This window comes from Papio anubis, chromosome 12, assembly GCF_008728515.1.
Source record: "Papio anubis isolate 15944 chromosome 12, Panubis1.0, whole genome shotgun sequence".
Classification (NCBI taxonomy): Eukaryota; Metazoa; Chordata; class Mammalia; order Primates; family Cercopithecidae; genus Papio; species Papio anubis.
Genome location: NC_044987.1, coordinates 115,715,830 through 115,738,638, shown reverse-complemented (window position 1 = coordinate 115,738,638; position 22,809 = coordinate 115,715,830). Strand labels below are relative to the sequence as shown.

The following is a 22,809-nucleotide window of genomic DNA, read 5'->3' as shown; positions in this document are numbered from 1 at the left end:
ACCACTTATGTCTATCGGTTCATTATAAAGAATATTACAGGCCGGGCACGGTGGGTCACGCCTGTAATCCTAGCACTTTGGGAGGCCGAGGTGGGCGGATCACCTGAGGTCGTGAGTTCGCGACCAGCCTGACCAACATGGAGAAACCCCATCTCTACTAAAAATACAAAAATTAGCTGGGCGTGGTGGCACATGCCTGTAATCCCAGCTACTTGGGAGGCTGAGGCAGTAGAATCGGGAGGTGGAGGTTGCCATGAGCAGAGATAGCACCATTGCACTCCAGCATGGGCAACAAGAGTAAAACTCCATCTCAAAAAAAAAAAAAAAAAAAAAAGAATATTACAAAGGGTACAGATGAACGGCCAGGTGGAAGAGATGCACAGGGCAAGGTGTGAGGGGCAGGCTGCAGAGCTTCTGTACCGCCTCTGGACACACGACCCTCCGGGAACCTGCAGGTGTTCCGCTATCTGGAAGCTCTCCAAACCCTGTCCTTCTGGTGTTTCACTGAGCCTTTATTAAAGGGTCAGCATAATTGATAACATAATTGGCCACTGGTGATATACTCAATTTTCAGCCTGTCTCCTCCTCCCCAGAGGTCAGAGGGTGGGACTGAAAGTTCCAACTCTTTAATCACATGGTTGGTTCGTCTGGCAACCAGACCCCATCCTGAGGCTATTTAAGAGTTCAGGAAGACTTGCATCACTAGAACAAAAGATGCTCCTATCGCCCAGGAAATTTCAAGGAATTTAGGAACTCTGTATTAGGAACTGGAGAGAGAGACCAAACACATATTTCTTTTTTTGTTGGTTTGTTTTTGAGATAGGGTCTTGTCTTGTGTCCAGGCTGGCGTGAAGTGGCACGATCACAGCTCACTGCAACCTTGAATTCCTGGGTTCAAGTGATCCCCCCACTTCACCTTCCTGAGTAGCTGGGTCTACTGGAGAACACCAACATACTTGGCTAATTTTTTAAAATTTTTGTAGAAATGGGGTCTCACCATGTTGCCCAGGTTGGTCTCAAACTCCTGGGCTCAAGCAATCCTCCCACCTCAATCTCCCAAAGTGCTGGGATTACAGGCATGAGCCACCATGCCCAGCCATGGCCATTTATTATATTACAATAGCACAACTTTCCATAATGTGGGTGAGTCTCATCTAATCAGTTGAAGGCCTTAAGGGAAACAGATAGAGGGAATTCTGCCTCTAGACTGCCTTTTATAGTGAGACAGAGTCTCACTTTGTCACCCAGGTTGGAGTACAGTGGTGCAATCACGGCTCACTGCAGCCTCGACTTCCTGGCCTCAAATTATCCTCCCACCTCAGCTTCCCGAGTAGCTGGGCACGCACCACCATTCCCGGCTGATTTTTTTTTGCATTTTTGTAGAGACAGGGTTTCACCATGTTGCCCAGGTTGGTCTTAAACTCCTGACCTCAAGCAATCCGCCCGCCCTGGCCTCCCAAAGTACTGGGATTACAGGCGTGAGCCACCGCTCCTGGCTTGACTGCCTTTTAACTTGAGCTGCAACATCCAATTCTCCCTAGGTTTCCAGCCTGCCCTGTGGAATTTGGACTTGCCAGTCCCCATAATCACATGAGCCAATTCCTCAAAATCAATCAGTTACTCTCTCCTGCTCTCTCTCTTTCTGTCTGTCACACACACGCACGGTTGTTTCTCTGGAGAACACTTAACACAAGTCTCCCTGGGGAGAGTCCAGGTATGCCCTGCCATCTGGCCTGTAGTAAGGGCATCAGCAGATCCCTCGTTATTGGTTATTAATGCCATTTTTTGTTTGTTTGTTTGAGATAAGGTCTCACTCTGGTAAGAGCCACCACACCTGGCTACACTGGTCTTTGAAACTCCCACTCCCCTCTCTGTCACAAACAGTCCCTCTTCCCAGCCAGGTGCCTCTACCCACAGTAGCAGCTTTCTGCCACCTTCTGGGCCTTCCATGTGGCTTTCCCTGATCTCGACACCTCACCAAGCCCCAGTCACCATTTTACAGTGTCCCCTTAGACTAGGGTCTCTGGGGACACTTCATAAGCATCTTATCTATTCATTCAACAAACATGTATTGATGACGCCTGCTGTGTGCCTAACACTGTAGTGGGGGACTGGGGGCAGATGAGCAGGCAAGTCTTCTTTGAGGTAATAAATGGGTATCGTGTGAGCACTGCAGATGAAACTCAAATGCTCAAAGGGCCACAGGCAGAGGCAGACAAGGAAGGGCAGGGCTGGGAGTTTGGCAAAGAGAAGACTGTTTGCCAAGTGGGGGCCACTCTGGTGCTGTGGCCCATTGTCACCCTGCGGGGATGCAGGCCAGCCACTGCCAGATCTTCTGAACTTAAAAATAAAAGATAGGCCTGGCTCAGTGGCTCATGCCTATAATCCCAGCACTTTGGGAGGCCAAGATAGGTGGATCTCTTGAGCCCAGGAGTTTGAGACCAACCTGGGCAACACAGCAAAACCTCATCTCTACAGACAAATACAAAAATGTAGCCAGGTGTGGTGGCACACACCTGTAGGCCCAACAACCCGGGAGGCTGAGGTGGGAGAATCACCTGAGCCCGGGAGGTTGAGGCTGCAATAGCCATGATGTGCCACTGCACTCCAGTCTGGGCACTGGAGTGAGACTCTGTCTCAAAAATAGAATAAAATAAAATAATGAGTCACACATGGTGGCATACACCTGTAGTCCCAGCTACTTGGAAAGGTCCCAGCCCGGTAAGGCTGAGGCTGTGGTGAGCCATGATTGCACCACTGCACTCCAACCTGGGCTAGAGAGTGAGACACCATCTCAAAAAAATAAAATAAAAGGCAGAAAGATGGGTTGTACGTGAAATCCGATTCACCAAAGTTAACTACTACATGATTCAAACATTTTTCTTTTCTTATAGAGATGTGGGTCTCACTATGTTCACCAGGTTGGTCTTGAACTCTTGGCCTCAAGTGATCCCCCTGCCTTGGCCTCCCAAAGTGTTGGGATTACAGGCGTGAGCCACTGAGCCCAGCCCAAACCGATTTTTTTTTTTTTTTTTGAGATAGAGTCTCTTTTGTGTCACCCAGGCTGGAGTGTAATGGTGCTATCTTGGCTCACTACAACCTCTTCCTCAGTTTCAAGCGATTCTCCTGCCTCAACCTCCAGAATAGCTGTGATTACAGGCACCCACGCCCAGCTAATTTTAGTATTTTTAGTAGAGATGGGGTTTCACCATGTTGGCCAGGCTGGTCTCAAACTCCTGACCTCGGATGATCCACCCGTCTTGGCCTCCCAAAATGCTGGGATTACAGGTGTGAGCCACTGTGCCCAGCCTCCTTAATGTTTTAAAATACCAGTTTGGGGCAGGGTGCAGTGGCTCACGCCTGTAATCCCAGCACTTTGGGAAGCCAAGGGGGGCAGATCACTTGAGGCCAGGAGTTTGAGACCAGCCTGGCCAACATGGTGAAATCCCATCTCTACTAAAAATACCAAAAAATTAGCCGGGCATGGTGGTGCTTACCTATAATCTCAGCTACTCAGGAGGCTGAGGCAGGAGAATCACTTGAACCTAGGAGGCAGACATTGCAGTGAGCTGAGATCGCGCCACTGCACTCTAGACTGGGTGACAGAGCCAGACTCTGTCTTAAAAAATAATAATAGGGCGGGGATGGGCGTGATGGTTCACGCCTGTAATCCCAGCACTTTGGGAGGCGAACGGATCACCTGAGGTCAGGAATTCTAGGCCAGCCTGACCAACATGGAGAAACCCCGTGTCTACCAAAAATACAAAATTAGCTGGGTGTAGTGGTGCATGCCTGTTATCCCAGTTACTCTAGAGGCTGAGGCAGGAGAATTGCTTGAACCCAGGAGGCAGAGGTTGCGGTGAGCTGAGATCGGGCCATTGCATGCCAGCCTGGGCAACAAGAGAGAAACTCCATCTCAAAATAATAATAATAATAATAAGGCTGGGCGCAGTGGCTCACACCTGTAATCCCAGCACTTTGGGAGGCCAAGACGGGTGGATCACCTGAAGTTAGGAGTTCGAGACCAGCCAGGCTAACATGGTGAAACCCCGTCTCTACTAAAAAATAATACAAAAAATTAGCCAGGCATGGTGGCACACGTCTGTAATCCCGGCTACTCAGGAGGCTGAAGCAGGAGAATCGCTTGAACCTAGGAGGCAGAGGTTGCAGTGAGCCAAGATTGCGTCATTGCACTCCAGCCTGGGCGAGAAGAGCAAAACTCTGTCTCAAATAACGGTAATAAAAAATAATATATAAAACACTGAGGAGGTCAAAGAAAATCCAAATGGTAGCATGTCTGGCTTCTGAGCCTCCCGTCTGCAAGGCCTGTGCTGAAAGGATCTGCACTTGCCTTTCTCCTCTTTACAGCCAAGGTCACCAGTGGAAACCCCCCAAGGACAATACCTGTGTCTCCTCCAAGGCCAATCCCTTCATGCCTAACACAGTCCCTGGCAGGGAGCAGGTACTCAGTGTGTGTTTTTGCACTAGGCTGCAAAATAAAGGTTTTCTGATCACTCTTCAACTCCACAACCGTGGCACCCTACTGCCTGTGGAATAGCGGGACAGACACTTTATCCTTATTTGAAGCCCTGCCCAGTCTGTCCTGACATCCCAAGATTCAGAGCACTCTGCCCTATAGGGGCCTCCCTGGATCAGCCTAAAAAGTTGAGTAATATACGGTAATTGATTTAGCAGTGGCAGTGTCTGCCCTTCCCACAGCTTCTCGTGTTCTAAAGAGTCCATAGATGAATTAATCCACAAATACTTTTCTGTGGTTTTACTTGTAATCCTCTCGAATGAGCCAAGGATCAAGGCACAGACTGATCTCGACCACACGGCAGTCCCCGCCTCCACCAGGCATGGGAAAACAAGCCTGGCTAGTGGCGCCTGTGGTTCCAAAGGTCAAGAGAGCCCAGGGCAGAGAAATTATGATCCTGGAAAGTGAGTCTGTATGGTTTTAGATCGCTCACTGCACCAAACCCAGATACAAAGTGTTCCAAAAAAAGAGTGTGTGGTGGTCTGATATGGGAGTGTTCAAAGCCTCTGCTTAAGAGTTTGTGGTGGGTGGTCGGGCGCTGTGGCTCACACCCGTGTCCCAAGCACTTTGGGGAGGCCAAGCACCAGGAGGTCAGGAGATCGAGACCATCCTGGCTAACATGGTGAAACTCCGTCTCTGCTAAAAATACAAAAAATTAGCCGGGCTCTGCCGCTGGTACTCAGGAGGCTGAGGCAGGATAATCGATTAAGGCAGAGGTTGCAGTGAGCCGAGATTGCGCCACTGCACTCCAGCCTAGGCGACACAGCGAGACTCCATCTCAAAAAAAAAAAAAAAAAACACCTTTGGCCTCTGCCCAGAGCTACAGATACCTGGAGTAGGAGCAGGCAGGAGATGCGTGGTGGATAAAGACCAGAGAGACTTGGGATCGAATTCCACTCTCACCCCCAGTTCAGTTTTCCTCAGCTTGCTGCTCCAAACAGGAAGGATGTGAAAATTAAGACTCCTTACCCCTCGCACCTCCAGTTGAGTTTTCTCCAGGTTGCTGCTCCAAACAGGCAGGATGTGAAAATTTAGATGCTTTTCTCACGCCGCTCTATAAAAGACGGCCGACGAGGATGGGATTCGAACCCACGCGTGCAAAGCACAATGGATTAGCAGTCCATCGCCTTAACCACTCGGCCACCTCGTCCTATGTAACGTTCGTCTTTCCACATTCACTTATCTCTCATCTCCTCCGCACCTTCCAGGCACTACCACCTATACCGGAGCGCAGACCTCTTCGGACACGGGGAAACAAGAAGCCGCGGAAGGAAGGGAGCGTTTTGATTTCCTTTCAGCTGAGCCCACGCCATCCACCACGCTGCGGCCGAGCTCTGCCACGGTTTCCCTCCGAGTCCAGCCCAGCGCGCTGCTAGTTCAAGGCGCGCTTGGTCCAGGGTGCGCGCGCCGGCGGGGAGGGAGGGGAGTGCGTCCCGGGAAGCCGGCGGGGCCCGGGAGGGCGGGGCGTCTGCACGGCGCGCGGCCGGGCGGCGGGGCTGTGACTCCTCCTCCCTCGCAGGGGACTAGCCGACGCGCCGGGGGCTGGGGGCGGCAGCGCCGGGCAGCCGGCGGCGGGAGGCGGGCGGGGCGGCGCGGCGCGCGGGGCTCGGCTAGCCTCGGCTCGCCTCGGCTGCACTCGGCAGGCTGCGGTAAATCCGGGCTTGCGGCCGCTGGTGTAGTCTGTGGCCGGGTGGTCCTTGCTGCGCGCCCCGAGCCCCGACAGCCATGCAGATGTCCTACGCCATCCGGTGCGCCTTCTACCAGCTGCTGCTGGCCGCGCTCATGCTGGTGGCGATGCTGCAGCTGCTCTACCTGTCGCTGCTGTCCGGACTGCACGGACAGGAGGAGCAAGACCAATATTTTGAGTTCTTTCCCCCGTCCCCACGGTCCGTGGACCAGGTCAAGACGCAGCTCCGCACCGCGCTGGCCTCCGGAGGCGTACTGGACGCCAGCGGCGATTACCGCGTCTACAGGGGCCTGCTGAAGACCACTATGGAACCCAACGATGTGATCCTGGCCACGCACGCCAGCGTGGACAACCTGCTGCACCTGTCGGGTCTGCTGGAGCGCTGGGAGGGCCCACTGTCCGTGTCGGTGTTCGCGGCCACCAAGGAGGAGGCGCAGCTGGCCACGGTGCTGGCCTACGCGCTGAGCAGCCACTGCCCCGACATGCGAGCCAGGGTCGCCATGCACCTCGTGTGCCCCTCTCGTTACGAGGCAGCCGTGCCCGACCCCCGGGAGCCGGGGGAGTTTGCCCTGCTGCGGTCCTGCCAGGAGGTCTTTGACAAGCTAGCCAGGGTGGCCCAGCCCGGGATTAATTATGCGTTGGGCACCAATGTCTCCTACCCCAATAACCTGCTGAGGAATCTGGCTCGTGAGGGGGCCAACTATGCCCTGGTGATCGATGTGGACATGGTGCCCAGCGAGGGGCTGTGGAGAGGCCTGCGGGAAATGCTGGATCAGAGCAACCAGTGGGGCAGCACCGCGCTGGTGGTGCCTGCCTTCGAGATCCGACGAGCCCGCCGTATGCCCATGAACAAAAACGAGCTGGTGCAGCTCTACCAGGTTGGCGAGGTGCGACCCTTCTATTATGGGTTGTGCACACCCTGCCAGGCACCCACCAACTATTCCCGCTGGGTCAACCTGGCGGAAGAGAGCTTGCTGCGGCCTGCCTACGTGGTACCTTGGCAGGACCCCTGGGAGCCATTCTACGTGGCAGGAGGCAAGGTGCCCACCTTCGACGAGCGCTTTCGGCAGTACGGCTTCAACAGAATCAGCCAGGTGCTCATAAGGGAGAGGGCAGGGGTAATGGAGCAGGAGGGGTGGTGGGATCAGGGAGTTATGAGGAGTGGCCCTGGATGGAGAGGAGGCAATGAAGCAGGAGGGATCACCGTTCAGGAGGTGGGTGGATGGTGTGGAAGATCCAGGATACTTCCAGAGGGGTGAGGGCGCTGGACTGTGGCTTTAGAGAAGTCAGTCTCAGCCCTGTCAATGTCATCAAACTTTGCTGACCTGTCTTTCCTCTTACAGGCCTGCGAGCTGCATGTGGCGGGGTTTGATTTTGAGGTCCTGAACGAAGGTTTCTTGGTTCATAAGGGCTTCAAAGAAGCGTTGAAGTTCCATCCCCAAAAGGAGGCTGAAAATCAGCACAATAAGATCCTTTATCGCCAGTTCAAACAGGAGTTGAAGGCCAAGTACCCCAACTCTCCCCGACGCTGCTGAGCCCTTCCCTACCCTAGTCTGAGAAGTCAGCCTCTGGGCTCCTCAGGCCACCGTTTAGGCCTGACTGGGGTAAAAAATGTCGCTCCACTTTACAGAGGTAGCTGTGGTGTTGAAACACTGGACTTGAATATGGGGTGCTGGGATCGAGTCCTAGCTTTACCACTAACTAGCTGTGTGGCCTTGAGTAAATCCCGTTACCTCTCTGAGCCTCGGTTACCCTGTCTGTAAAAAGGGAGGTGAGAATACCTACCTCACGGAACTGTCGGGAGGCTCAGATGAGATGTTATATGTGAAAACATTCTGTAAGCTTCGTACAAATGTGAAGTATTAATATTATCGCAGTATTATTATTGTTATTATTATTGTTATTATTAACAATCTTGGGTGGGTAGTAGGAGAGCAAAAAGTATGAATGGGATGGAGCTAAGAAGTCTGAGTACTTAATGAAATGGACTTTTTGGAAAGAAATCAGATGAAGGCATAAACTTTAGTTCTTAGCTCTTGAACAGAAGCCTAAAATTCTTGGTTCTCTCAGGCCTTCGCCCTCAAGGGCTCTAGAGGAGGGAAGACACTGCAGGCTCCATGGGTGACAGCCTGAGATCTGTCCCTTCAACAGGCTGGGCTGGGTATGTGCCTACCGATGACAATGTGTAAATAAATGCGTGTTCACACCCACAGCTGGCTCCGTTACTCTCCTGAGCTGGGGGTTGGGGGATCGGGGCCGGCTTCTCCCCTTGCACGCCATGGGGAGGTGGCCGCGGACGAAGGGCGCCGTCTGCAAAGCACTGAAACAGCAGGGCCTTTTCTGCAGGCCAAAGGCCTGCGCGAATGTCGGCCAGTTACTATGGAGACCGGCCCGCGGTATCCCAGCATGCCTCGGGACCAAACTGTCCAATTGTGAGCACCCTCGACGGTCGCCTCCTGATGACGCACACGGAAGCACCGATAGGCTCTGCCTCCCGGAGAAAAGGGAGCCGCGCAGCGCCTGCGGGAGACCGGCGCTGCTGCCGGTACCGGCAACCACGGGCACCTCTCAGGGAATCTCGGTCTTGAGGCCAGAGGCCCCAGTCCCCGCGGTGCGTATCGCCATGCATGGCTTTTGGTTCGGCCTCTCCGGTTAGTCGAGCAGGGCCGGCACAATCTCCTCCTCCCAGGCCGAAGCAGAGATTTAACTGGCCTGATGCGTGCTGGGCTGCGGGCTAGCCAGCGATGTTCGGGCCCGCTCCCGCGCATCTAGAAGCGAGCGGGAGGCCCCCTGGGCACCGCGGAGAAGCTAGGTTGACCTCTGCGAGAATGGGGAGGGTCTGCCTTCCCTAGGGGCGTGCCCCGGAGGAGCTGCCATTCTGAAAAGCTAAATTGCCTGTGTACAGCGCTTTACAATGTGCTTTTCCATCCCTTACCACCTGCGAGCTCCTCAACACTCAGAGCAGGAATGGTTATCCGCTTTTTGCACCCGGGGTAAGATGGGAAGATTGTGACTTAACTCACTTATAATCAGAACCAGCTGGAGGAGAGAAAGGTTTCTGGAAGAGATAGACTTAAGCTGCGTCTTACAAAGTGAATATACTAACAGTGAAGAGGCATTGCAAGTGTTGGGAACTGAGGCTTGATAACGGGAAAGATGAAGCTGGTTTAGAGAACCGAGCTTTTCAAGTCAGGTGCAGATCATTAGTGAAATTGTTGAGGAATATGACTAAACGCTCACCTAGGCCAGGCTTATTATACACAACTTGAACTGGTGTCAAGGAAAGTTTGCTACCATCACAGGGACCTGGGACTACCGAAAAGTAAAAGCTAATGTCTGCCTCACAAAATTTTGTTGTTGTTGTTAAATTTGTATTTGCAAATCCTCCAGTCATCAAGTGAACTAGTACTGTGCTAGGTAAATAAGGTACGTGTGCAGCCCCTGCCCTAGTGAGGCTCATAGACTGATTGGGGGAACAGACATGAGAATAGGCAAATAGATACAAACAAAGCTTCCTGGAGGGAGTGGCGTCTGCAGTGTTCTAAAGGACTACAAGCAGTGTCCAGAGAAGTTGAAAGAACACAATAAAATAGAAGCCTGCAGGGGGCTGAGAGATTATCTGCTGAGAGGACTGTTTTCATCCTCTTAGGTGATCTCTTGGCAGTACTTGGCACTATCAGTACAATTACTACTTGGCAGTACTTGGCTTTCTTCTGAAATTCTCTTTCTCCACGACTTCGGGTTTTGCCTCCTCCTTTGTAGGGGTCTCCTCATCTGCCCCTTTGGTAACCCTGGGAGTTCCATTATGGGCGTCTTCTGATTGCACACATTCTCCCTTGCTAGTCGCACCGTCTCCTGTGGCATGAAGAACTTGCTGTATGCTGACGACCAAATCTCTGCAGCTCAGATTTCTCACTGAGACTTAGACCCATGTGCCCCCAGCTGTTTTCCTTCTCTTATTTCTGGGTCTTTGCTACTAACTCTACCTGGAATATTCCCTCAGTAAGTGCAGCTCACCCAGCTGGTCCATCTTTGGAAGCCTCCCTGCTGCATCGGGCTCCAGGTCCTGGTTATATACTCCTCCCTCATGCCCCTGGTCTTAACTCTCCTCATATCATGGTTATAGTGTGCTCCTTTGCCCCTCTCTCCCAGGAACTTGTAAACTCGGTGAGGTCAAAGACAGACTTGGGGCCCCTGCATACCATAGCGTCTGACAGTACCCAGTATATGTTAGATGTTCAATACATGTTAGATGAGTCAGTAAAAGAAGGAATGCTTACCAGTGTTCAATGTTGCCGAGCAGACAATTAAAATAAGCACTGAAAAATATTGGCATTAGCCACAAGGAAGTCACTGGTTAATGCTACGGGATCAGTTTCAGCTGAGACTGATGACATTGAACGACTGGGAGGTCAAAGTAGGAACAGCCAGTGTTCATGAGACCTTGAAAAGCGTAACTGTGAAGTGGCAAACGGAGCAGTCAGGTGGAATGGGTGAAGTTTTGTGTTTCTGTGTTTTGTTAATGCTAGAAAATACCCAGGCACATCTAAAGTTTCATGGGAAGGAGGTTGCTAAGAGGGAGAAGCTGAAGACACACAAAAGAGGGGAACACTGACGACCCGCGGTCCAAGAGGAGGCAGAAGGAGATGGGATTTGACCCAGAGCACAATGAAAGACAAGGAGATTGTAGCGTTATCTGGAAGAGAAGCCGAGGGCATTATAGGCAGAAGGAACAGCTGAGGCAGAGGGCAGAAGGTGGAAGTGCAGGCACTAGCCATTATATGGTGGGATGAAGTTGCTGGACCGGTAGGTCAAGTCCAGTCTGGGAAAGACCTTGAAAGCCCCAGTTAGGAATTTAAGTCCAGTTCGGGTGTGGTGGCGGGTGCCTGTAGTCCCAGCTACTCGGGAGGCTGAGGCAAGAGAATTGCTTGAACCCGGGAGGCAGAGGTTGCAATGAGCCGAGATCGTGCCACTGCACTCCAGCCTGGCAACAGAGCGAGACTCCATCTCAAAAAGAAATTTAGGTCCAGTCCATAGGCAGTGGAGAGTGCCCCCTGGGCCTTTCCTTTCTGTGGATCACAGCCTTGGCCAGTATTCCCAGGATTAGGATCACCAGTGACATCCAAGAGCAGGAGCATTTCCACAGCTCCCAGGCTTCTGTGAGAGGTGCAGACGGCCATTTGCACCCTTGTCACCCAGTATGTGCTCAAGGTGTGGCCAGGCCAGTCACTTCCCTGGCTTTCCCCATCTGGGATCAGGTTGGGTTCAGCTTCCTGCTGCCTCTTTCCCCCTCTGAGCTGTGGGCAGCCATAAGTGATAGCTCCATTCCTTCTCCCAGAGTCCGGATGCCCGTCCAGCCTCCAAGCAAAGACACAGAAGAGATGGAAGCAGAGGGTGATTCCGCCACTGAGATGAATGGGGAGGAGGAAGAGAGTGAGGAGGAGCGGAGCGGCAGCCAGACAGAGTCAGAAGTCGGTTGGATACCCTGGAACCTTGCAATTCCGCCTGTTACGATGCTGATGCCGTGCTGTGTCATTGGACCTGGAATATCGCCTTCGATTATAGACACCTGCCGCAGTATCTGCCTGGGCGATGCGCATTAACGCCGCCTGATACCAGGCCGCCATTCTGCATTAACGCGCCGCCGTTATCTGCCTGGGCGTGTAGCGTGGCTGCCGCGATTATCTCTCAGGCGCACGTCACCTTACTGATGCATGGGCGGCGCAGTGCTGTGACGCCTGATGCCTGAATAGCGTACCGCCACGATCTGCCTGGTGCGCCTGGATATCCTGCTGCCTGAACCGTACGCAATTGTCCGCAAAGACGCCGTCGTGCCGCAGTCTGCGGATAGCCCGCCGCGCGCGGTATCTGGATAACGTGCGTTGCCGCCGATTGTCCGCCGCGGGATGTGGTGCCGCGCTATGGTATCAATGCTGGTTTGTGCGCGCCTGGTCCTGCTGGAATAACGTCACGCGCAATTCTGCGGGACGCGTGGGCAAATTCTGCGGTGCTGCCTGCCGCATACGGTAATTCTGCGGACGCCAATCAAACGCGCAATTGCGGACCGTAAATGCCTGATGCCTGGGAATGTGCCTGACCTCTGCCTGAATAGCATGCCCCGGCCTGCAAATTATCTGCCTGGTCGCGTACTGGACCGCCGCGGTATTCGCCTGGATGGCGGTGCTGCATCGGACGTACGTGCTGCCGTGGTTCGCCACCACCGCCCTCAGATTTGGTATGCTGATGTTGTCCCAGAGATGGATGATGAGGACTATGAGCGGCGCCGCAGTGAGTGTGTCAGTGAGATGCTGGACCTAGAAAAGCAGTTCTCGGAGCTAAAGGAGAAGTGAGCATGGGGACACCTTGGGCTGGGTCTGCAAGGAGCTGGGATGAGGAGGTGGTGGGCCTGGTACTGGGCAGGCGTGGTTGGTGCCCAGGAAGTGCACGCCTAACACAGGGCTTGCTGTGGAATGGGTGCTGGGTACGTGTTTGCCCAAGAGCAATAGGTGAGCAAATGGGTGCACGGCTGCCTTTTTTACCACCCAGGTTGTTCAGGGAACGACTGAGTCAGCTGCGGTTGCGGCTGGAGGAAGTGGGGGCTGAGAGAGCCCCTGAATACACGGAGCCCCTTGGGGGGCTGCAGCAGAGCCTCAAGATTCGCATTCAGGTGGCAGGTCTGTGGGTGGTTCTGTGCCTTTTTCCCCTCCCAGAACCCATGGCACCCTGTCCCCTTCCTCTTTTGTTCCTCCCTGGCCTCACCCTTTGCTTTCAGCCCTCCTGTGTGGGCACCAGGCTCCCCAGCCAAGCAGGGCCCCTCCTTCCTTTCTCTGCAGGGATCTACAAGGGGTTCTGTCTGGATGTGATCAGGAATAAGTATGAATGTGAGCTGCAGGGAGCCAAACAGCACCTGGAGGTGGGCCTGATTGGGCACACTGGGGACAAGGCGGGGTGCAAGGCCTGAAGTGAGCTCTCCCCATCCGTCCTGCTGAGCTATTGCCCCCTCTTCCAGAGTGAGAAGCTGCTGCTCTATGACACACTGCAGGGGGAGCTGCAGGAGCGGATCCAGAGGCTGGAGGAGGACCGCCAGAGCCTGGACCTCAGCTCCGGTGAGCGCGAGAGCCCGGGCACCCCGGCCCTGGGCTTGGCTGTGTCAACGCCCACCCCTCTCTGGACTTCAGATGTCCTGAAGTCAAGGGGACAGTCAGAGGACCTGCCTCTTGGGGTCAGTGTGAGGACTGAAGGAAACCAGGCCTGGAAAGGGCCTGGCACACAGTGGAGGCTCGGGCAGAGTGGGTCTCCCTGCCTTCTTCTGCCCCTGCTCTTTCCAAAACAGGTATCAGTGTGACATGCAGTCCCATGCAATAGCTCTAGTCCCCTCCACGTTCATAGTACCTGTGTTCATGTGGAGTCCTGGGGTGGCAGGAATTGTCATCATCCCACTGTCCACTAAACAGATGAGGCCCACAGAAGTGCAGCGGCCTCTTCCCGGGGTTGTGCAGCTGTGCGGGCAGGACCTGAACAGCCCTAAGGGGCTTCCTACCCCAAGCCCAGGGTTGTGATGGGGCAGGGGATATGAGGCCAGGCTGGCCCATGGTGGGGGGCAGAGGCTACAGAAGAGAGAGTGTCCTGTGGGCCAGCACCCCAGTTCTAACTCTGGGTCTGGGGGCAGAATGGTGGGACGACAAACTGCACGCCAGAGGCAGCTCCAGGTCTTGGGACTCCCTGCCGCCCAGCAAGAGGAAGAAGGCACCTCTGGTTTCTGGTATCCTTTCACCCAAGGTGGCCTCAAAGGTGGCAGGATGTTAGGGTCACCTCCAGACCTGGGGGAGAGGTTTGGAGGGGACATGGAGGACAGTCGCACTAGATGCACTTGTGGTTGCTTGGTGTCATGTGACCATGTCCAGGCAAATCCAGCTGTCAGCAATTTCTTACAGGGTCTTGGGTCTCTCTGGGCTATGTGGACCCTAGGAAAACAGAAACGGGCTAGGCTCAGTGGCTCACATCTATAGTCCCAGCACTTTGGGAGGCCAAGGCAGGTAGATTGCTTGAGCCCAGGAGTTCATTTCGAGACCACCTTGGGCAACATGGTGAAACCCGTCTCTAGAAAAAATAGCAAAAATTAGCCAGGTGTGGCGGTGTGCATCTATAGTCCCAGCTACTCTGAAGGCTGAGGCAAGAGAATTGCTTGAGCAATTGCACTCGCCACTGCACTGCACTTGCCACTGCACTCGAGCCTGAGTGAGGTTTGGCCTTTGAGGCCTTTCCATCTCCTGGGGTTGTCTGAGCGGGTCCCCAGCTTTCCCTGGGGAGCCTTTGATCATATCCCACCCTCCTCTTGGAAGTCCTGCCTGTCCCGACTGTCCAGGGCTCATCTCAAACGTTACCTCCTCTGTGAGGCCTCTCCGGTCTTACTCCAGTGCCTATGGCTTCACTCTCCTGTGTGCTCCTGTGCCCTACCATGGGGTGCCCACATCCCAGAGGGCACCAGCTGCCTCCGCCCCTCCCTAGGCAGGCTTAGCTTAAGCTTAGTCCAGGGCCTGCTGTGCTTTCATCTGTCCTGGCAGAGCTGAGTCCTCCTGTGCCCCTGAGGGCATTCCTGCAGCAGCCAGCCTTAGTCATTATGGCCACCTGGTGCTGGAGAGCAGGCCCAGGCAGGGAGGGAGGAATCTGGAAGGCCGTGACTTGAGCGAATGGGAGGTGAAGGCATGGAGACATCAGGTAGGGAGCACTGTGGGGAAGGGGAGTTGTCTCTGAAGGGAGAAGCCCTGCGTCTGTCTTTGGATCGGGGAAGGGGCCAGGTCAGGGCCAGTGCTGCAGGGTGAGATGGGATGGGCCTCAGCCAGCTGACCTCAAGACGAGGTGAGGGTGAGCACGGGATGGGGAACAACACTTGGTGTCCTCCATGGACTTGGTTCCAGGAGGACCCTGGAACTGGGGGGCAAAGAGGTAGGAGGTGGAACCTGAGCTCGGACCCAGATCCTCAGCTCCCACTTCATGCTGTCTGCTGTACCCCCACTCCTGAATGTCAGGTGGGTGGCCCTGCCCTCGTCACCTGCCGCCTCCACTGGGCTTCCTTGACCCCCACCACAGGCCCATACATCGTGTACATGCTTCAAGAGATCGACATCCTGGAGGACTGGACGGCCATCAAAAAGGTGGGGCTGCTGCTGCCCATGTGCCCTGCCCCACCTCAGGGCCCCCCACCCTGGCAGCAGCTCTGCCATCTGCAGGCCTGGGAGTTCTCTGCTCACCAAGGCTCCCCCATCTTCAGCCCAGGGTCCCTGGATCGCAGTTGGCTCACAAGTCCTCTTGCTCAAGGCGGCCCTGGGACAAGGGATTTCTAGTCTGTCAGCCCCTTCCTGTTCCAGGGCAGGTTTTGATGGGGTGGGAGGGGGGAGGGGGCGGGGAGGCGGGAGAGCCGTTGAGCTGGCCAGCGGTCAGGAGCATGGGAGCTCTGGCTTGGGGGGCCCTATGTTCCTGGCCCTGGGGGCATAGCACTAAGGCAGCAGCCCACATGCCACAGAGGTGGGAGGTGGGGCAGGGATTGCCAGGCTGTAGGTGGGCTCTCAGGGGGGCTTTTCTTCTCATCCACCCAGGCTAGGGCAGCTGTGTCCCCTCAGAAGAGAAAATCGGATGGTAAGAACTATGGCTGTTGTACGGCCTCCCCTGCCCGCCTTGCCATCACCTTCCCTCAGCTCAGCCTCCAGGAAGGAGCCCAGAGAGAGGCTGTGGCTGTGTCAGAATCAGTGGCCCAAGAAAGTTAGGATGGTCTAGATTTGAGGGGCTTGTGGGAGTTTGAGGAGCAGGAACCAGGATGGGGCTGGGGAAGCCTGGGTTGATGGAGCTCCCTCTCAGGAGGGGTCAGGGAGGGCCGTGGAGCTGCCCAGGAGGCCTGTCCTGGGCCAGCCCAAAGTCACTCCGCTCAGTAAGTGGCTGCCCCCCTCCTTTCAGCTTCCTCACTGGTGACAGTTTTCTCCTTCCCACATACGCACAGGACCGTGACCCTGCTGTTCAGAGCCAGGGGGACCCTCAGAGCAGCTGGCACCGCACCCAGGATTCTCATCTTCCTGCTGCAGACAGGCAGACCCACAGGCCCCTCAGGGTCTGCCCAGCCAGGCTCCTGTGGTGCTGCTGGGCCCTCCCACTCCGCTGGCACTGGCCTGGACTCCTCCTCTGCCCTCCTCGAGGCCTGCACAGCTGTGGCTGTGGAGCCGACCTGGCCAGGCAAGGCTGCTCTCTCCATCCCTGAGCCGCCTGCCACCTCCCGCTCCTGAAGATCCGCCTCTTGAGGCTCCCCTGACAGAGAAGACAGCCGAAGTCAAAGCCACATCCTCTTGCTGACCTTGGATGCAGGCTCTCCGGACTCAGGGCCAGGGAGCCAGGCCCCACTGTGCAGGAACTCTGAGTCAGACGTGATATCTAGGGGGGCTGTCCACCCTGGCTGGGGCTGGAGGCAAGATGCCAGGCCCCCCAGGTTTTCTCAGGGCAGTTCTTGGTGTTTGCCTCTCAGATTTCAAGGACTAGAATTAAAACCTTTCCTGGGATTCTGGCGTGCCCCGTGTATGTGTGATTTACCTTGCAAGAGAATCAGGGCTTCTGTGGGGAGCACCTGAACCAGGCTGACTTCTGGGGTGCCTGCAGATTGCCACTCCTCGCACTGCCCAGCAAAGGCTGGAGCACTGTGCGTGGGGCCACACTGGGGAGGGGGAGGTGGGCGCTGGGCTGCCTGGCACTGGGCAGAGAACATATGGCGCCAGCGGAGTGCCTCAGGTGGGGAGGATGGGTGCGTGTGCTTGAAGCCTGGGTCATGTCTGCACCTGTCCCAGTTGCCTGGCAGATTGGCAAGGCAGGCTGGCAGAGCCTGCGTGCGTAGGAGGCAGCCGGCAGCAGCGCCATGTGCTAACGACCTCACAGCCAGACTCCCCCTGGTTAGTGCTGAGTGTCAGAACCACCCCCAGAACCTCAGTTAAGCAAATAGGTTGGTTTCCATGGAGACGTGGCATATTTTCTCCATGGCAACCTAAAATCCTAAAACCCATGTTCAGGAATGAGTCATCTATGGACAGTAGAGGGTGCTCTCCCACAAGGCTGACCTGAGGCCAGGGGCAGATGAGCAACTGACCACAGACCCAGAGGTGCCCCCAGAGTGTGGCTGGGGCCTGCAGGGACTGAGTCGGCCGTTTAACCACTTCCCGCCCACCTGTGCAATTTGAGGAGCTGGTGAGGCTGCAGGAGGCCCTGTGTGGAGGTGGCACCCCCCAGCTGGGGCCCTCAGAGCAGGGCTAGCACGGAGGGGATCCCTGACCCCCGAAGCAGGGTCCAGAACAGAGGAGGCAGGCACTGGCCAGGCGGGGTGGACACACAAGAGTTAACAGGCGGGTGTGACAGGCGGACCGCCCTCAGGAAGTGTTACTCACTGGGGATGTGCGTGCCTTGCCTTGGGGTTGGATTCTCTTCCTGAAGCCGAAGGAGCTCCCAGCCATGGAAAGCCCTGGAGAGTCAGGCACGGGCCCTCCGGGAGCCCCCAGCCCAACCAGCTTCACTCCTGGGCACCTGGAGACAGAAAAGTTAGTGAAGTTGGCAGGGCAGCCAGGTGGGGCAGGGAGGGGGTGCGAGAAGAGGGCCTATCTGGGGACGGAGAAGGTGGGAAACCTGGGAGCGGGGAAGAGGAGAGCAAGGGTCCCAGCCCCTGGCTCCCTGCTCAGATCTGGATGCCCGCCCTCAGGCCAGCCCAGGACCCACTGTATGACGTGCCCAATGCCAGCGGCGGGCAGGCAGGCGGGCCACAGCGGCCGGGACGCGTTGTGAGCCTGCGGGAGCGCCTGCTGCTCACCCGGCCTGTGTGGCTGCAGCTGCAAGCCAACGCAGCCGCGGCACTGCACGTGCTGAGGACCGAGCCCCCGGGGGTGAGTCTTGCTCCCAACCTCCAGGGACTGGCAAGCCAGGGGTGGGAGGGAGAAGGGTGGGATGCCAAGGTCCTGAGCTGCCTGAGCCCTATCCACTTGCAGACGTTCCTCGTGCGGAAATCTAACACCCGACAGTGCCAGGCCCTGTGCATGCGACTGCCCGAAGCCAGCAGCCCCTCCTTCGTCTCCAGCCACTACATCCTGGAGAGCCCTGGCGGTGAGGGGCTGGCCTGGCAGGAAGGGGCTGGAAGGAGGGAGGTTCCCTAGAGAAGCACCTCACTTCCCTCCTCTCTCAGGCGTCTCCTTGGAGGGCTCAGAGCTCATGTTCCCAGACCTAGTCCAGCTCATCTGTGCCTACTGCCACACCCGGTGAGTCTGCCTGCAGGGTGCCCGGTGTCCACGGGCCCTGCTCCTTGGGACAGCCCATCCTCCCCACCCCCTTCGGCCCTCACTCCCTTCTGCTCCCCTCTCTGGCCTCAGGGACATCCTTCTCCTCCCGCTGCAGCTCCCCAGAGCCATCCACCGTGCAGCCACCCACAAAGAGCTGGAGGCCATCTCCCATCTGGGCATTGGTAAGAGCTCCTTGCCACCCATTGCACAGATGAAAAAGCTGAGGCTGAGGGGAGGGGAAGGCTCGCAGCACACGACCTTCGCGAAGCCCATGCCTTTCCTTGGTTGGGAAACTTCCCCTAACCAATCCTGGAGGCCCCAGTTGGTTTCTTGTTCCCTAGAGTTCTGGAGCTCCTCCCTCAACATCAAGGCTCAGCGGGGCCCGGCTGGAGGCCCAGTGTTGCCCCAGCTGAAGGCCCGGTCCCCTCAAGAGCTGGACCAGGGCACCGGAGCCGCCTTGTGCTTCTTCAACCCCCTGTTCCCGGGGGACCTGGGGCCCACCAAGCGGGAGAAATTCAAGAGAAGCTTCAAAGTGCGCGTGTCCACAGAGACTTCCAGCCCCCTGTCTCCACCTGCCGTGCCGCCTCCCCCCGTCCCTGTGTTGCCAGGGGCAGTCCCCAGCCAGACAGAGCGGCTGCCCCCTAGCCAGTTGCTGCGGAGGGAGAGTTCAGTGGGGTACCGCGTGCCAGCAGGCGGTGACCCTAGCCTTCCGCCTATGCCCTCCCTCCAGGAGGTGGACTGCGGCTCCCCCAGCAGCTCCGAGGAGGAGGGGGCGCCAGGGTCCCGGGGGAGCCCAGCGACCTCACCCCACCTGGGCCGCCGGCGGCCTCTGCTTCGGTCCATGAGTGCCGCCTTCTGCTCCCTACTGGCGCCGGAGCGGCAAGTGGGCCGGGCCGCGGCGGCACTGATGCAGGACCGACACACAGCCGCAGGCCAGCTGGTGCAGGACCTACTGACCCAGGTGCGGGCCGGGCCTGAGCCCCAGGAGCTGCAGGGCATCCGTCAGGCACTGAGCCGGGCCCGGGCCATGCTGAGCGTGGAGCTGGGCCCTGAGAAGCTGCTGCCGCCTAAAAGGCTGGGTGAGGCTCCGTCTCTCCATAGCTCCAGCACTGCCCCATCCGACCCTCTGCTCCCCTCCACAGCGCCAGCCTGTCTGATTCTGTTCTGCTGCTTTACAAACCCACCCTGTCTTACCACTGTTCGAGAGAGTTCCATCCTCTCTGTCCCCAAACTCTTCTGTCTCACCCAGGCTACCTCCTCCTGCTTTCCTTGCCTCTCCTCCCCGATTCTACCCCTGCTCCCTTCTCCCCTGGCCTCTGTCCCCCATCTCCCCAGTCTTCCCCTGACCCCTCCCTGCCCCTCCTCTGGCAGAATATGTCCTGGAGAAGTCATTGCATCGCTCTGTGCTCAAGCCTCTCCGCCCCATCCTGGCAGCCCGCGTGCGGCGCCGGCTTGCCGCAGACGGCTCCCTGGGCCGCCTAGCTGAGGGCCTCCGCCTGGCCCGGGCCCAGGGTCCCGGAGCTTTTGGGTCCCACCTGAGCCTGCCCTCCCCAGTAGAGATGGAGCAGGTGCGCCAGAAGTTGCTGCAGCTGCTCCGCACCTACTCACCCAGCGCCCAGGTGAAGCGGCTCCTGCAGGCCTGCAAGCTGCTCTACATGGCCCTGAGGACCCAGGAGGGTATGTCTCTGCCACCACCTCACCCTGCCCTGCCCCTCTGAGTCGGAGGTGGGACCCCCAGTGGCAGGTCCCCAGGACCCTGGAATGGCCCTGCGGGAGAGAATGAGCCCACCCTCCCATCTTGCAGATTGCGAAACTGAGGCCTAGAGAGCAGTGCGTTCTCTCCGAAGCCCTGCCATGGTTGCTAGGCCATGGGGAGGGGTCACTGCCTAAAGCAAGGACTGCACCTGAAGCTTTTTCCTCTCACCATGTCCCCACAGGGGAGGACGCGGGTGCTGACGAGTTCCTGCCTCTGCTGAGCCTCGTCTTGGCCCACTGTGACCTTCCTGAGCTGCTGCTGGAGGCCGAGTACATGTCAGAGCTGCTGGAGCCCAGCCTGCTCACCGGAGAGGGTGAGGGACCCCCACCCACTTCCCTGCCTGGGTGGGCCCTGAATAAGCAGGGAAGGGGAGAGGGGATGGGTGCCCCACACCCAGCCTGAGCCGTGTTCTTCCACCCTGTGTCCCAGGTGGCTACTACCTGACCAGCCTGTCTGCCAGCCTGGCCCTGCTGAGTGGCCTGGGTCAGGCCCACACCCTCCCACTGAGTCCCTCGCAGGAGCTACGGCGCTCCCTCAGCCTCTGGGAGCAGCGCCGCCTGCCTGCCACCCACTGCTTCCAGGTAACAGGCCCTCCACCGTGTCCTCAGAGCCAGACACCATCCCCGCCTTTCACCTTCCTGTCCTTGGTGAAGAGTCCAGACTCTGTAGCCAGATCCTGGGTTCTAATCCCAGCTCTGCCACTGGGTTGTGGGGACTTGGGCAAGTTACTTAACTACTTTGTGCCTCAGTTTTCTCATCAGTACAATGGGGTAATAGGACCTACCTCGTGGGGTTGAGGTGAAGATTAAATGAGTTAATGCAGGAGAGTACTTGGGGCACAAAGTGTGCACTATCAAAGTTTCGTCTCAGGCTTGTGAGCTCCCCACTGGGCTGTCCTGCACCTTCAGCTGTGGCCCACAAGCCGACCCCTGGAGCTCACAGAGCTTTTGCCACTTGGTTCTCCCACTGGATTTCCACCTCCCCACCCTGTCCCTGCACAGCCCACACTGGTCCCTCAGCTTTGGAGCCAGATGCATGCCAGTCAGGGCTGAGTACTTGTTTTTGCTTCTCCTCCTGCATAGCACCTCCTCCGAGTAGCCTATCAGGATCCCAGCAGTGGCTGCACCTCCAAGACCCTGGCCGTGCCCCCAGAGGCCTCGATCGCCACCCTGAACCAGCTCTGTGCCACCAAGTTCCGAGTGACGCAGCCCAACACTTTTGGCCTCTTCCTGTACAAGGACCAGGGCTACCACCGCCTGCCCCCTGGAGCCCTGGCCCACAGGCTGCCCACCACTGGCTACCTTGTCTACCGCCGGGCAGAGTGGCCTGAGACCCAGGAGGCTGCAACAGAGGAGGAGGGCAGAGGGCAGTCAGAGGCAAGGAGCAGAGGGGAGGAGCAAGGGTGCCAGGGACATGAGGACGCTGGGGTCAAAGCCAGCCCCAGGGACACTCGGGAAGAGTCTGAGACAACTGCTGAAGGGGGCCAGGGTCGAGCCCGTGAAGGCCCTGCTCAGCCAGGGGAGCCAGAGGCAGAGGGAAGCCGGGCAGCAGAGGAGTAGCTTGAAGTGGCCAGAAGGGTCGTTTGGGGCGGGAGACCTTGCGCCTGCTGAGAAGTCCTTTTAGCGCCAGCAGCCCCACCCAGGGCCCTGTCCAGTGTCTGCCACCACCTTTGTCTGATACTTGTCTCCAGGGAAGCTGAGGGAACTGCCACATCTGAGGAACTGGAATAAAGATGAGGGGGCTCGGGGGACCCCCAGACTGTGTGCCCAAGGCCCCTTGCCTCTTGTTCTTCTCACCCAGCTGAGGGTGAGCCAGCCTGCAATGGGGAGTGTGCCAAGTGGGGGGCGAATCTGATGGATGCCCAACCTCTGACATGGGGAGGGTAACGGTCTCGGCTCCTTTTACCCTTCCCCCCATGGGCGTGACTGAGTCAGGGCTCCACCCCAGTAGCCCCCACCAGGCTGAGACTTCCAGACCCTAAAAGGTTCCAATGGCTCCTAGGTGTCAGGAGGATTTAGAAAGGCCACAGAACAGCAGCAAAGGCTCAGAGCCCACCCCTGTCCTGGACACCCGAAGGACCTGCACCTGCAAGCGTCAGTACTCTCATCTGTAAAGTGGGGACACTATTGCTGCCCTACTCGGTTCCCAGAAGTGTTTCAGTGATCAAAATGGGTGATTTTGCACAAGCAGAGCTCATGGCAGAAAGGGAGGGAGAGAGCTGGGCTGCTAACTCTCTCCTGGAATCTACTCTCTGCCAGACAGGGCTCCCACCTGCTGACACCTAGTTCAAGGAGGTTATTCCCCCGGACATCAGGCCCTGGGGAGAAAGTACCCAAGTTACAGTCTCTCCCCAAGATTTGGAGTCCTCCCAGGCCCTCCAGCGTCTCTGGGGAGATACACCAGCTGGCAGATAAGCTTCCAGAATGGAGGGGGGGCTCAGAAACCAGGCTCTCTGCACTAAACTCTTGGCCGTCACAAAAGCTTTACCTGGCCGTGGCTTGTTGGGCCCACTGAGGTTCAGGAAAGTGACTCC

The 22,809-nt window shown here is 56.9% G+C and overlaps 3 protein-coding genes and 1 non-coding gene across 5 annotated transcripts; 3 read left to right on the top strand and 1 right to left on the bottom strand.

The window, feature by feature from the left end:
* Positions 1-5,605: 5,605 nt before the first annotated feature.
* TRNAS-GCU lies at positions 5,606-5,687 on the bottom strand. Its single transcript has one exon. It is a non-coding gene; the product is annotated as a tRNA-Ser (tRNA).
* A 410-nt stretch (positions 5,688-6,097) lies between these two features.
* Positions 6,098-8,436, top strand: B4GAT1 (beta-1,4-glucuronyltransferase 1). Its single transcript, XM_003909520.2, has 2 exons — positions 6,098-7,318; positions 7,568-8,436. Exons 1-2 carry the CDS (start codon positions 6,263-6,265, stop codon positions 7,757-7,759), a joined length of 1,248 nt encoding a protein of 415 aa, XP_003909569.1. The 5' UTR covers positions 6,098-6,262; the 3' UTR covers positions 7,760-8,436.
* Positions 8,437-8,872: 436 nt separating this feature from the next.
* BRMS1 (BRMS1 transcriptional repressor and anoikis regulator) lies at positions 8,873-16,768 on the top strand. The gene is given in 11 exon segments (XM_031653703.1): positions 8,873-9,217; positions 11,563-11,699; positions 12,480-12,570; positions 12,771-12,898; positions 13,058-13,137; positions 13,234-13,330; positions 13,894-13,986; positions 15,315-15,379; positions 15,821-15,860; positions 16,301-16,369; positions 16,372-16,768. Coding segments are annotated over 11 exon segments (1,020 nt in total). The 5' UTR covers positions 8,873-9,191; the 3' UTR covers positions 16,566-16,768.
* Positions 16,769-16,899: 131 nt separating this feature from the next.
* Positions 16,900-22,047, top strand: RIN1 (Ras and Rab interactor 1). Of its 2 annotated transcripts, none has more exons than XM_003909519.4 (10): positions 16,900-17,791; positions 17,950-18,130; positions 18,233-18,347; positions 18,427-18,499; positions 18,611-18,702; positions 18,862-19,599; positions 19,892-20,197; positions 20,458-20,589; positions 20,706-20,857; positions 21,359-22,047. In XM_003909519.4, exons 1-10 carry the CDS (start codon positions 17,706-17,708, stop codon positions 21,833-21,835), a joined length of 2,352 nt encoding a protein of 783 aa, XP_003909568.1. In that variant the 5' UTR covers positions 16,900-17,705; the 3' UTR covers positions 21,836-22,047. The 2 variants fall into 2 exon arrangements, with proteins under 2 accessions (XP_003909568.1, XP_009183852.1); XM_009185588.2 differs by having other exon boundaries at positions 17,930-18,130.
* The last annotated feature ends 762 nt before the right edge of the window (positions 22,048-22,809 follow it).